This window comes from Rhinopithecus bieti, unplaced genomic scaffold (genome assembly GCF_001698545.2).
Source record: "Rhinopithecus bieti isolate Rb0 unplaced genomic scaffold, ASM169854v2 scaffold_2453, whole genome shotgun sequence".
NCBI lineage: Eukaryota > Metazoa > Chordata > Mammalia > Primates > Cercopithecidae > Rhinopithecus > Rhinopithecus bieti.
In genome coordinates this window covers 792,658-807,569 of record NW_016804447.1, presented here as the reverse complement: position 1 = coordinate 807,569, position 14,912 = coordinate 792,658, and the positions used below count along the sequence as shown (strand labels likewise).

Genomic DNA, 14,912 nt, shown 5'->3' with positions numbered 1-14,912 from the left:
ACAAAATCTAAGACTTGGGAAGAAACTCAGATGTTATTATTTTTTCCTCTCATCCACTCCTGTGATAGTTATTATGGTTTCTCCAACAAATAGTCATGCATTTTCACTTGAGGACCTTCAACGGCAAAGAATTGACTACCACTGAAGGTATTTTATTCTACTGCTATAATCACTGAATTTCTGGAAGATTCATCTCAAAATTTAGTCAAAATCTCCCTTCTAGTTAGATTGCTTTAGAAATCTGGGTAACACGATTGCCTCCTCTATCTAGATTGCCTTTCAAAAAGTTAAAGGCAGATTTTTTAGTCTGTCATTCCTTATCGCCTTTAGACAGGACTTAGTCCTGCTTTTCTTTGCTTATCTTCACAGTTCCTGATACTGTGCAGTTTGACTAGTAATTACCCAGAGAGTTAATGAAAAAATGAATGATTGAGCACATATCTTAGTTGTATCTCTGCAGTATAAGGAGATGGCAAAAGATGCCCAGGATTCTAAATAGGGCATCTTTCCCATAACCTACTGCTGTGGGTTCCCTGGAGCAAGGTGTGGTGGGGGTGTTCTGAGGTGGAGTGGGGAAGGGGGACACTCTATTAATAACAATGTCCTGGACATCCATCTCCCATGAGTTAGCCTGAGCTAACTAAAATATATAAAACCTAAAATATAAAACCCTGACCACTTTGGGCACACGCTCTCAGGACCTCCTGAGGACTGTGTCACAGACCATGGTAACTCATATTTGGCTCAGGACTCATACCTGAACTTTCACACATGTCCTGAGACCTAAGCTTAAACAATCATACAGACAAGGCACAAGTACCTTCTTGATTCTTGCATGTAGCTAGGATTTTAAAACATGCAGATGCCTATGGGATCAAGCAGCTTTTAATAGAGTAAGACTTTAGGAGATAAGAAGATAGGGGCAGGGAAGAATTCAAGAATGCTTTCTCAATTAAATAGATTCACATTATTTAAAACATTGTGCATTTTAAAAACACTCTTTGTTTAGCCCTGGTGGTTAAGAATACAGATTGTGCCACGAGACTGAAGAAGGGAGGGTGAATCCAGCTCTGCTTCTTACTTGCTGTGAGATTTTGAAATGCCTCAGTTTCTACAACAATAAATCAATCAAAAAGGGTTGTGATGAGAAGTAAATGTTGTGTGGATTAATTGGAATACTGCTCAGTACAGAGTTATATGTGTGTGTGCAGTTTGATACAATTATATTCATTATTCACTGTCTGTCTTCACGGCAGCTGTATGTCCCTAGGCATGGCCTGATAGGTACAATTGTGCCTACGGAACTATACCCAAAAGATGCTTTGGAAAAAGTCTTGCATTGGTTGTAACCAACCATCTTACTATGGTCCAATGACATCATTAGAAGATGATATTATTTAGAATGAAGGCTGCTGGCTAACTATTGGGAAACCTGGATTCTGGTCCACACTGTGCCACAGATTACCTCGTTGGCACGTCCACCTGCTGAACTTCTCTATGCCTCAGTGTCCTCCGTCAGCTTTATCACCCTCACAAAGCCCTGATGGGCAGAGTCTAAGACCTGCTGTGTTGATAGAATGGTCCTAATCATAATCACATAAAGGGCTATTGATAAACAGATCTAATTACTCATGGTGTTTACCCATCTCTCTTGTGGGTTCCAGATGGGCTTGGAATGAGCCATTGTCATCCTAGTCTCTATTTCTCTCTATTTTCCTTCCCTTCTATTTTTCTCTTAGAAAGAAGGACACCTGTTACATCACGTGGTCCATCGTCATTATTATTTCACTTCAGGCCTGATTCAGCATTCGATCATTTCTTTATGCCCGCACATTATTCATGGCTTTTGATGGTGTAAATAGCTGGAAAGCAAGATGAATCAAAGTGGAAAAAACCCAAGAAAAAATAAAGCAAGATAATCATTGAGAGTTTTCTCCTAAGGCCTGGAGAGGACTCTGTGTATGGGAAACATTCCGGGCTTCCTTTCTGCTAAGTCCCACCACTGTCCATGCAGAAACTCAGTGGCATGGCTGGGGCAGAATCTGCCAAGCCCCAGCCCCATCTCATGACAACAGCAGATGACAAGGGGAAGGAAGTTGTATTCCTGATCACAGTACAGTGTTTTTTGAAATCATACTATTGTATGTTCTACCCCATAAGGTTTTCATCTAATAGTATTCCTGCCATGACTGTATCGAGAATAGTCATCCTTGCAGAGTGGAATTAAGCAGTATCAGAAGAAAATCTCAACTCATAGTAGCCATCCTAACTGCTGTCGTTCATCATTCCTTGCATGAAATGTATTCCATCTTGCTTATCACTCTCAACTTCTCATCTTTCATTCTGTCCAAATTATTTTCAAAATCTGATTCTCACCTAGTACTTAAATTAATAATGGATAATTTAGGCACTAGAACCTATTAGATACCATGCAAATTGAAAAATGATCTCTTCCTCAGATACTATGCTATTGAGCTTATCACTAGTTTTGAAGTTTAAATAATAAATAAAAAATTTTAAACATTAATAGTTTATTTAGCATTCGGAAAAAAATGCCTTGTATTTTTTGTGAATTTTGTAGCAAGTTGGAGTAATTACAAAAAGAAAGGAAGTGATAACATTTTGATTTATAAAACAATAGTATTATAGTTTTGTCAAATAAAATGCCCCAAATCTTTCTGTTTCAAAATAACAAATGCCACAGTTTGTCATTATCTTAAAAAAAAGCCTGAAAAAAAGAAATCTGATTCTCAGAAGCAAGCCAGCTATTCCCCAAGGTTATGACTTATATACTAACTACTTCTCTGTAAGACCTGGACAATCACCTTCTATTAATACAGCCTGCAAGTATGCTCATTGTTTTAACAGCTCTCAGTAAAAAAGACTGCAGCATAGATGACAAAATATATGTGGCAAGTGTCCTTCTGAAATTCAGATATGCTTATGATCTTCTCCTTTGCACTTAATGGATTCCAGCACAGAATAAATAATAAAGAATTACTGCGATCCAGTTGAGGCAAATTAAAGTCAATGCATTTGAGACTTCAGCAGTGACTTGACACTGGCCCTGAATACCAATTGCAACTCATGAAGGTAAAGTATAATCAAGGATTTGGCTGGAAGTCTGGAAATAAGCTTCCCAGGTGGGACCAACTTGAGGTTGAAATTATGCAGAGTTCTGGAGGGCACACACCGTCCCTCCAGCCTAGGCTGAGACTCTGCTGAGCATCATGCCATCACACTCACCATTCTTGCAGAGCAGAACAGCCAGGAAGTCCTGAGAAGAAGAATTGATAAAGAGCAAAAGACTGGGTGTCTGGGCTGTCACAAAGCTAAATGCGATGTTTTCCTTGGATGGAGCTGAATCTGTGTAAATAGCTGAGGATGAGAGGCTTATATTCTTGGTCACAGGATAGGGTTCTTGAAACATGTAAGTAACCGACGTGCCAGCCTCAAAAACAGCAGAAACCTCTGCAAAATATAAGAGGGGAGAGCACACATTGAAATATTTAGGTCCATTGCTCATGCTAGCCATAACTGGTTTCTCTTGTTTCCTATGCACTGGGCACTGTGTGAGGAGTATTACGTGCATCAGACAACATGTTCCCCACAATAATTTTGAAGCGGCAGAAGTCACTGTCCTTATTTACAAAATGAAAAACTTAATGCTCTCATAGGTAACAAACCTTGAACAGGGTTGCATAACCAGAAAAGAAAGCTCAGGTTTGCCTCCTGTGGTTTAATTCCAGCTCTACATACATCTGCAAAATAATGACCGTGTGCCAGGCTAATTTCCTGAGAAGCAAAGATAACATGTCCCTGCCTCCAGGATAGTGCATGGAGAAATATACTGGCACCATCTTACTCCCAAAACTGAGAACGTGACAGGTTTAGTTTGTGTTCTTCTTCTGGTATCTCAGGGACATTGTGGATGGTCTCTAAATACACAGCAAGACATTGGGCTGAGCAGCAGTAATTCTCTTCGATGTTGGGTAAAGCGTGAAGAACAATGAAAACAGCAAAGAATAAATTTATGGAAAAAGTAGAAAAGGCATAGGTATCCAACTCTTAATCTCACTTTTTTAGATATGTAGGCATTGGTACTGAGTTCCAAAATACAGCCAAGACTTGGGTAAATAGGCTTTCCTATGGGAAACAGTCCCTCTAGCATAACACACTGAATGGAGATCTGCCACCACCAGGAAGAAATATCGGATCTAGAAACTGATAAAATTCATTTAGCGGGATCTGTAAATCACCCAACCTCCTTGAAGAATGCTCTAGCACACCAACTGTTACCATGTTAGTATAGTGGAACTAGCACTGAGCGAGTCAGCACTGGATCTGGAGTCTCACTTGATTTCATGCCGACCATGTGGTCCCAGGCAAGATAATGAACTCTATGGAGAATGTTTTCTTATCTGGCGAATGGGAATCATAACACCTACCTCATCAGTATTTCTCTGATGTATGTGAGCTGATGTATGTAAAGCACTTAAGAGAGTTGCCCAGTACAGTTTGAATGTACAGAGTGTTAGAAGAGAATTTCACCTGAAGCCACCCCAATAGACTTTATACAATATATTCATTTATTAACTGCTCATCTATCCAAATGCTGAGATGCTCTCCTTAGATCAAGGCTGCTCTTGAGTTCACTTTACATTTTATCTGTATACAGTAACAGCGTGTGTTACTGGGAAGGCTCTTTCACAGGGCAGCAGACCTTAGATCAGGCAGCAAACCTCTGCCATAAAAACTGCACAGTAAACATGAACCCATATTGGCATGATTAATTTCCTTTTGTCCTAAATGGCATATGGAATGTTCTGAATTCCCCATGAAAGTCTCTGATTGAGTTGGTGGCACCTAGAATATAATACCTGGCTTTTGCTTCCTAATTCTATTGCAAATGTGTTCCACCTTGTGAAAATTCTGTAACAGTCTGTTACAGTGCCAAAAAATTAAAGTTGCATATTTATGCATATTGCCTAGCAGATTGGGAATACTAGTTCATCTATACTAAAGGTTCAGTGAAAGCATTTTGCATTTATCATACAGGTTACAACCTTGGTACTCCTGATTATAAAAATACGCAGCAGACATCTGTGACAGTGAGAATTCTGGTTATCATCAGCTTGATTCAAGAATTTTCCTTGAGTAAATTTTCTCAGGGATATTTGGTCTGCATTTTGAGCTACAGCCTCTTAGTTAACAAAATAAACGACTCTTATTTGATATTTGTGTGTCTGCTTAAACAGAAGTAAAATTCAGAGCATTCCATTAGGAATAACATAAATATAGATATAGGCATATACAGGATATTACTTTTTTCTTGATACTTAAGACAATAAATTAAAAATGAAAAGCATTTTGTAATTAGTGATGTCAGACCAAATTTCTGTTGTCACTCTTCCTCCAGCCCCAGTTCTAATTATTTTTAATGTTTAAATATTGTCTGTTTTATCATAAAGCTAAATTCAGCAATACACCTGGACTCTATTATTCTTTCAGTTTCTTATACTTTATAATTTTTTTTTTTTTTTGAGACGGAGTTTCGCTCTGTCGCCCAGGCTGGAGTGCAGTGGCCAGATCTCAGCTCACTGCAAGCTCCGCCTCCCGGGTTTACGCCATTCTCCTGCCTCAGCCTCCCGAGTAGCTGGGACTACAGGCGCCCACCACCTCACCCGGCTAATTTTCTGTATTTTTTAGTAGAGACGGGGTTTCACCGTGTTAGCCAGGAGGGTCTCGATCTCCTGACCTTGTGATCCGCCCGTCTCGGCCTCCCAAAGTGCTGGGATTACAGGCTTGAGCCACCGCACCCGGCCATTTAACAGTGTAAGCTTTTGATCAGATGAACTGAGTTAGCTGAACATTTAAAACCACTGGCCAAAAAGGATAAAGACACTTAACTTGAAAGTGATTTCAAATGACCATGATGCTTCTCCAAGGCCACAGAGCCACTATCAACAACACCCCTTGAGCACCCACTTGAGCAGAGGTGGAAGAACCTATGCTGACTAGGTTCTGAGATGGTAAGACACACATTTTAAAAAAACTAACATCTGGGTAGGGTGTGGTGGCTCATGCCTATAATCCCAGCACACTGGGAGGCTGTGGTTGGATCACCTGAGGTCAGGAGTTCGAAGTCAGCATGACCAACATGGCAAAACCCCGTCTCTACTAAAAATACAAAAATTAGCTGGATGTGGTGGCAGGCTCTTGTAATCCCAGCTACTGGGGAGGCCAAGACAGGCGAATCACTTGAACCCAAGAGGCGGAGATTGCAGTGAGCCGAGATTGCGCCACTGCACTCCAGCCTGGGTGACAGAGAAGACTCTGTCAAACAAAACAAAACAAAACAAAAATACCAGTGGACCAATGGAAATTAACCTTGGGCTTGATGTGTTAGTGACAGAGACAATGTTTTCCAGAGCTGGATGTCTCTGAGAGAAGAGCCTCCTGAGACCTGCAAGGGGATCTCCATATCGACAGGGCATTGATGGGTGACATGAACTAGAAGGAGGAGCTGGAAATGGGATGGTACTGGAGGGTGGGTCTCTGAGCTTCCATCCAGCCTGTAGACTTGGAGATAGAACCTGAATCTACCCATGTCCTGCAATCACAGAATCCCACTCGACCTCAGGTTACTCAAATATAAATCAGGATGAATTCAGTCTTGGGGTGGGTGAAAGGATTGGAAGAAAGTACATGAAAGCACAGCACACAGTAGGAACTCAATGAACAGTAGCCGGTTTTAATAATAGTAGTATAATTAGATTTGGAATTAGAACAAACAGAAAGACCAGTCCTGGCTAATGAATAGTCTAGAAATTACCCAGAAATCATCCAAGCTGTAATTAATTTAGATAAAATCAAACAAACTGAATAAAACCAAAACAATTGGAAATTTGAACACTGAGAAATTATTTCAAAAATTATTATAATTTTATTATGATAATGATCCCGTAGTTATGTGTTTATCATGAGTGCTTATCTTTTAGCAATACACGATGTAATATTTATAGATGAAATAGTATTATATCTGGGATTTTCTTCAAAATAATAAAGGGGGAGGATAGGAGGTGAGTGTGTCGATGAAATAAAAATGATCATGTGTTTGTAACTGTTGAAGTTAGATAACCAGTGAAGGGGAGTTCTTAAATTCTTCCCTGTCCTACAGCATATGTTTGCCATTTTTCCATAATAAAAAGTAAATAAATGGTATAAGTTGAAAGGAATATAAGTATTAAATGATTTCTGGACAGATTTTTGGCGATATGTAAAGAGTACCCAAATGTACATAGTTTTATTTTTTCACTGAAATTCTGTTATTAAGAAAATAATCAATATATGTGTTTATCATAGCATTATTTACACACAAAATTTTAGATAATGAAAAATTTCAATCAATAAGAAGAGCCAGCATTTAGTGAGACTTTACATGCTGTGGGCATGTGCTTTGTGGAGTGCTCATCGAATGTTAAACACGACTACCTGTGAAAGAGTTCTGCACTTGCCACATCTCATAGATGAGGAAACCAAGGAATCTTGACGTTAAGATACACAACCAGTGTCACACAACGTGGACTGTAGATGAACCAGAACCTGAACTTGGGCAGGGGTGGTGCCAGAGCTCCATGATTTCTCTGTGAGCGGTAATGCTCTGGTAAAAGGATGGACAAGAAAAGGCAGTAGCACCAGATGGAACATATTGCAATCATTAAGGCGAATGCTTACATATACTGATGACTTACATAGAAATGCTTTTGAAAGGAAATACAGAAAACCCAGAATATAAAATGTAATGGGCAAAATTATCTTAGTTATATTAAGTGCAAGGGGAAAAAAACTAGAAGGAAGTACAAGTTCCCTATTAATGAGTATTTCTGAGTATTAGATTGGGTTTTAACTTTTCTAGATTTCTAAATAAATTTTCAAACACATTTTATAAATAATTATCTTACGTTTTAATTAGGAAGAAAAACATTTAAATTAAAACACTATGACAGTCATATCTAGGCTCTTTATTAATGGTGTGTGTGTAGGGGGATTAAGAGAGCTAACGACAAACACACATCAACAAATGGTGCTGAGACAAGGATATATCCAAATGCAAAAGATTAAAGCTGGACCCTCTACCTCACAACAAATACGAAAATTCACTCATAATGCATCAAAGACCTAACTGTGAGAGGTAAAACTATAAAACTCTTAGGAGAAACCATAGGTATAAATCTTCATGATCTTGGATTAAGTAAGGGTTCCTTGGCTATGATCCTAAATATATAAGCAAAAAAGATAGGAGACTAGGGAAAATGAATTTGACCAGAATTTAAAACTTCAGTGTTTCAAAAGATACTATGAAGAAGACAAAATACAACCCATAGAACTGGAGAAAACATTTGCAAATTATGTATCTCATCAGGGAATTATATTCCAAACATACAACAAGTTATTACAACTGACTAGTAAAAAGAAGAAAAAATTTAAAATCTACAAAAGATGTTAGATATTTCTCCAAAAATTTTATGTATACAAATGGACAATAAGCGCAGGAAAAGATATCCAATATCATTAGTCATTAGGGAATGCAAGTCAAAACCACAATGCAATAGCATTTCATATTCATTAGGATGTCTATTATCAAAAAGTCAGACAGTAAAAAGTGTTGGCAAGAAGGTGAAGAAATTGGAGCCCTCATTCACTGCCAGTGAGAATGCAAAATGGAGCAGCCGCTCTGAAAAAGTTTGGCAGTTCCTCCAAAAGATTAAACCTATAGTTACTTACCGTATGACACAACAATCTCACTTCTAGGTATATATCCAAGAGGATAGACAATATGTGTCTGCACAAAAATGTGCACATATTTATAGCAGTGTTATGTATAATAGCCAAATAAATGAAACCATCCCAACATTCATTAACTGATCAATAGATGAACGGATAAACAAACTGTGGTGCTTTCACACTATGGAACACTCTTTGGCAATTAAAAATGAATAAAGTAATGATGAATATTATAACATGGATGAACTGGGAGAATAGTACGTGAAGTAAAAGAAATCAGACACAAAAAGATCACATACTCTATGGTTCTATTTATATGAAAGGCTCAGGATGGGCAAATCTACAGGAAAAGAAAGTAGATTAGTAGTTTCCAGGGATGTGGGAAGAGGTAACTGGGGAGTGACTGCTAATGACATGGAATTTTTTTTTTGAGATGATGAAAATATTCTGAAACTGATGGTGGTGATGGTTATACAACTGTGTGACTATCCTAAACATCACTGAATTATACACCTTAAAAGGGTGGGTTTTATGATATATAAATTACATCTCAATAATAGAAGGAGAGAGAAAAAATACACAAAACAAAAGCTGCATATTTGAAGCAATGGAATCCTATTACCATGTTCACATATAGAATGAAATTAGGGTCACAAAGAGAATAAATGAACCGAAGACAAGCTAGATGGACCTCCTGACAGTTAGCAAGTTAGTACACCTTTATGAACCCCTAATAAGTCAAATTTAGATTTTAATACCTGCTCTATTTGTTTGGATGAGGAATATATGTTGCGGTTAATTACTAGTTTAGTTTTTATGATGATTACTTCTTCGTACCATTATGAGAAACCAAAAAATGGCCAATGAAACATAGTTCTGACCTAGGAATTGATAATGAAAAAAAAGTCCCCAATTCTATCCAAGATATATTCAGTATTTACACACCATCTCCTTGAAATATACAGTGCCATAGTAAGTAGCATGGAAGGCTGCACCAATCGCCCAACAGACCACCCTCTGTTCAGAACCATCTTGTAGCTTCCGGCTCCCCATTTCAGTTCTGGCCGCATTTCCCAGAGGTAGTTGGCAGGGCTCAAAGGTGTGACTGAAAAGGCCATCTTACATACATTGTGAGGACTAAATATAGAGGGAATCATTTTCTTAGAAATATCAGAAAGAACGAACAGTTTGGAAATAATACACTACAATGCACATGGAAAGGCTAGGCACACATTTGCCTGTGTAACTTGCAGATCATAATTAAAAGTGGGAGGGAGCACAGAGATGTTGCAGCACATGCAGGGAAAAGATCCAGGGCTGAGGACGGAAGAAAATTAATAGGAATGGTTTTGGAGAAAGGAGACAACAACCACAAAAGAGAAATTAGGCAAATTTAGAACAATATGATCCAAAAGATCTTTGAATAATGTCCCCAGAGAAATGCAGAGAGGTCTCATGTTCATGTTCTTCTAAACAAAAGTCTTGGGTAGAGATGCTGAGAAGAATGCTTGTGCATTTCAGTGCCTGGGTCTCATGGTATTTATTGTTTGTGCTCCTCCTAGCATGTGGGATGGCTTTAAGCGGAGCAGTCACACTTCTCAGGGGAAGTTGTTCAGACACCTCCCCCAGTGTGAATACCTAATAGCACTTCGCTTGTTTAGCTCATAATATGAGCCTCTGGAATGGAACCTGTTTTATTTTAAGTTTCCATGCAGTTAGCCCTAACATTTTTACCATTAATTTTCTTCCAAGAAGCATAACATGCTCTTTGGCAAGAATAAGTAAGTAATTCACACGAATTGAGGAGAAGGCCCCTGTATGAATGAACGGAGGGCTTAAACTATAGTATCCTTCAAAGAAAACAGTGAGTGCTTTTTTTCCCTTTGTTTCTATGTTCCAACAGTAGTAAGCTGGGCTACATAAACCATTGTTTTGTAAAGGTGCTTCGAAGATGTGCTTTAATTAATTCAGAAAAATTATTTATAATTGCTATGATTGTTTGTTTGTAAATGGTGTCTCAAAGTGATTCAACCATTTTATTTGAATAATTTAAATGCTGCTCTTGAAATATTGTTTACATTGTTTACTAAACACGTTTTTCCATCAATTAAATAAACTTTTAAATATTGCAAAATTGGGAGTACACCAAGTATTTCTTATGTTTGAAAATACTACGTATTCATGCTGAATATTGAGATTTTCTAGTTTCTTGAGGTATCTTGAATTTATCTAGAGAATTTACACAATGATCTGCATTCCTTGTGCAAGCTGTATGTCCATGATTATTAATTTGTGTCAATGTAATGAATTCATGAGATTGTGAAGGGGTATACAAAAAGCCCCGGAGTAGAAATTTTGATTTTCATGTGTGTTTCAGTCCCAGCCCACCAATGAACTGAATATGAGCCTTCAGACAGGGCTTTTAAAGCCTCAGACATTCGCTCAAGTCACCTGCAGAATAGAGAGATTTCACCAAATACATGGTGCTGTGTTTACTAATTTACTGATACTCTCTTTGTTGTAAAAATAATTTAAGATGGCTTAAGTATCTCTAAGGCTCCCCCAGGGCTAGATTCTACAATCCTTTGATTACATTTGCAGACAGAGAGATTGGAAGTGGAAATATTAATGTGTTCACTAACAATCTAGCTAGCAACAGAAATGTGAGTCCACCTTTCCCTGCTCAGTTGGCTTTTTGGCCACGGGCAGGCAGGGTGTTTTCCTGTAATTATCCATCCAGTTCAGTTGCATTGCCAGTGAACACACGCAATATCAACAAGTATACGCAATTATGTTGAGGAACTATGCAGACTCTTTAAATAGAGGGAGAGTAGATGATAAAGACCGTCTCAGAGTGTGAGTATCACATGGCCTGATCATAGCATGTAGGTGATATACCACTGCACTCAGGAGAAGGGAGCGCCTAAGGTACCTTTTTTGCAAAAGGGCCCTTCATAAGGTGAATTGGTGCAATCGCACAGGTAGCCATTGTGCTTCTCCACACACTTGCCCCCGTTGTGGCAGATGCTGCCGTAGCTGCTGCAGTGACCCGGGCAGCCTGGCCTGACTCCAGATGTGACCTTTGCCCTCTCTTCCAGGTCCAGTTTCTGTCCATTCAAGTGTAAGGAGCGAATGCATCCTAGGAAGCCTTTCTGTCTGGATGACGTTCCCCCTAAGAGATTAAATAAAAGGAAACAAATGTAAGGTATTACAGGGCTCAATACATTTAGGTTTACTGTTGGCATCGGTAGGAGTTAAGTAGTCCTCTGTTGTCATGCAGGGCTAAATTAATTTTTTATTAAAGTTTCCAGTGAGAGTTGAAATTCCAAAGAGCCTCAAAAAAAAAAAAAAATGCATGTCCTAGAAACATGGGTGGAGCTAGAGGCCACTATCTTTAGCAAACTAAGGTAGGAACAGAAAACCAAATACCTCATAGTCTCATTTACAAGTGGGAGGTAAATGATGAGAATACTTGGACGCAGAGGGGAGCAACAGACACTGGGTCCTACTTGAGGGTGTCGGGTGGGAGGAGGGAGAAAATCAGAGAAATATAACTATTGGGTACTAAGCTTAGTACCTGGATGACAAAATAATCTATACAACAAATCCCCATTACACAAGTTTACCTATATCATAAACCTGCAAATCTACCCCTGAACCTAAAATAAAAGTTCAGAAAAAAATACACATCCTTCTAGGCTGGGAACCCCATCCCTCAGGCTCTTGCCGTATACACACACAAAAAGTGAAAGATTATAATTCCTGTATTTTACAGGTTTAAGAGTAAAACTTCAGATGGCCATGTTTCTTGTGAAAAAAAAAAAAAAAAAGTTCTTACACAGTCTACAGCACAGTTTCATCTGAAGTGGAAGGCACAGAGTGGGACTGTCCTTTCTGGCAAAGTTAGACAGCAGCTGTTAAGTACACCAACTTAGAAAACTTCAATAGGCTTCCTAATGCTTATGCAGTGCAGTGCAGTGGAGTGGAAGGTGGGTAGACCAGAGCCAGATAGACATGGAGTCAAACTTATGTCACTCACTGATTAGCCATATTGACATTAGAATTACTTAAGTCTCAGCTACTTGATCTATAAAATAAAAATCAATCTATTGTGCGGGTGTATGGTGAGGCTTCATTAAGATCATAGAGTAGGCCAGGCGCGCTGGCGCATGACTGTCATCTCAGCATTTTGGGAGGCCAAGACAGGCTGATCATCTGAGGTCAGGAGTTCAAGACCAGCCTGGCCAACATGGTGAAACCCCATTTCTAATAAAAATACAAAAATTAGCCAGGCATGGTGGCAGGCGCCTGTAATTCCAGCTACTTGGGAGGCTGAGGCAGGAGAATCACTTGAACCCAGGAGGCTGAGGCAGAGGAATAGCTTGAACCAGTGAGGCTGAGGCTGCAGTGAGCCGAGATCACACCATTGCACTCCAGCCTAGGCCACAAGGCAAGACTCTGTCTCAAAAAAGAAAGAAAGAGAAAGAAAGAAAGGAAGGAATGAAGGAAGGAAGGAAGGAAGGAAGGAAGGAAGGGAGGGAGGGAGGGAGGGAGGGAGGGAAAGAGAGAAAGAAAATTATATAGAGTACAATACTGTTCAATCACTGCTGCTCCTTTATGCCTTCTCTTGCACCTTTACAATGGCTAGAATCAGGTCCTTAATATATATGTGCTGATTAATTCTTGAGCTTTTTCTCACATTATGATTTAGAAGACAGATTTCTTTTTGCAAGCATACGCAATAGGCTTGAAACTTTCTGCTGAGGATATATCTTGTAGGTTTCAGAGAGATTTTATGTTTCTTGAAAATTATTCAAGAATCAGGCAGATTTAATATTTCAGAGTGTTTTGTTCCCATCAGAAATCCAGTATTCCACCAGCCTACCCCTCTGATATCAAAAAAATGTGTGTTGAGAGACAAGCCAGGAAACTAAGCTAAGTCCCATTAGAAGGTATTTATTTGGTGCTGAAACTCATGCGAGAACCCAGGGGAGGCGGAGGTACAGCCTGGCCTTAAAGAACACAACTTTTGCTTCAAATCCTCAGACTCAAGTCTACACATATGGATGAGTAAAAGCCACACACAGGTCTCTGAGGTCTGCCAGATGTACTAATGGAGAGGAGGAGAAGGTGGAAGGGAAAATACCAAGGTCAGGACCAACTTGTCATTCATTTTCTGTACCCTTAGGATCTCTCATCTGAGCCTCATTCTAGAAATTATTCTACAACCTTATTAAATCTTTGTTTGGCAAATGACCAGAGACAAATGTGTTCTTATCAAAGTGGATTGGATGAGAAATTGAAATATATAATCTTAGACAGGGAATAGAGATGTTAAGTGAGAAACAAAGCTGTAAGTTAAAGGAATGAATAGATAATTCAAAGAATTCCTGGCATTAGTCAGACTGTCCCAGTGGTGGGTCAAGGGCTTTGAGGAAAGCAAGGAAATGATTAGAAACAGGGAGGACGTGAGGGGGACATGGGGCAGGGGAGAGTGGGGAGAGAAGGGTTGTTTCTCCTAAATCCCACCAGGTCAGCAGACTCATAAATATATGTATGACATTCACTTGTTACCTCCAAAGACATTTATCCTAAGGGATAAATCTTGTCTTGCATAGAATACAATATGTGTTCAATTATTATATTTTCAGTTCCCACAAGTGATACCCAAGCAGGCCAGGAGGCCAAACCCAAATTGCATTCTCCTGTCTGTCTCAATTTTGGTAAGTAAATCTCTTTAACCACAAGATAAATCAATTATAAGCACAAGCAGATCATAGAGGAAGGTTCATTCTTTCCTAGAGAGTGTGTAGAATAAAGAGGAGAGGATTTATGTAGTCAAATGTTTTGTTTGGTTTTGTTTTTCTCATTTTGTGTCACTCCCCATAGTGGATTTGAATAACTCTTCATGTATCTTGTTAGTGTCATTTTTCTTTTAGCAGAAGTGAAGAACGAAAGATCTATTGCATTTTCTTGCATGTGACTTAGTCAACAAGTTTATTAATGGAGAAGAAGATGACTGGGGTGGGTAGTTTCTTGGACAAAAATGCACTCCTTAGGGTTTGAGACTTACAGAGCCTGGTGATAGTGACACAAAACGGGGGGATTATTTCAATTACAGATGC

General features: G+C 39.0%; 1 protein-coding gene across 3 annotated transcripts in view; it reads right to left on the bottom strand.

The window, feature by feature from the left end:
* The window catches only part of LOC108527216 (contactin-associated protein-like 5), a 404,395-nt gene that overhangs the window by 13,695 nt on the left and 375,788 nt on the right, over positions 1–14,912 (bottom strand). Inside the window, exons 15-17 of one of the 3 annotated variants that reach the window (XM_017868364.1) lie at positions 11,720–11,959; positions 3,247–3,471; positions 1,795–1,862 (exon numbers count right to left, since the gene is read on the bottom strand). In XM_017868364.1, coding sequence (XP_017723853.1) covers positions 1,834–1,862; positions 3,247–3,471; positions 11,720–11,959 — 494 coding nt within the window. In that variant the 3' untranslated portion in view covers positions 1,795–1,833. Of the gene's footprint in view, positions 1–1,794; positions 1,863–3,246; positions 3,472–11,719; positions 11,960–14,912 lie in introns of those variants that run through there. The other 2 variants (XM_017868363.1, XM_017868365.1) reach the window with 2 other exon arrangements.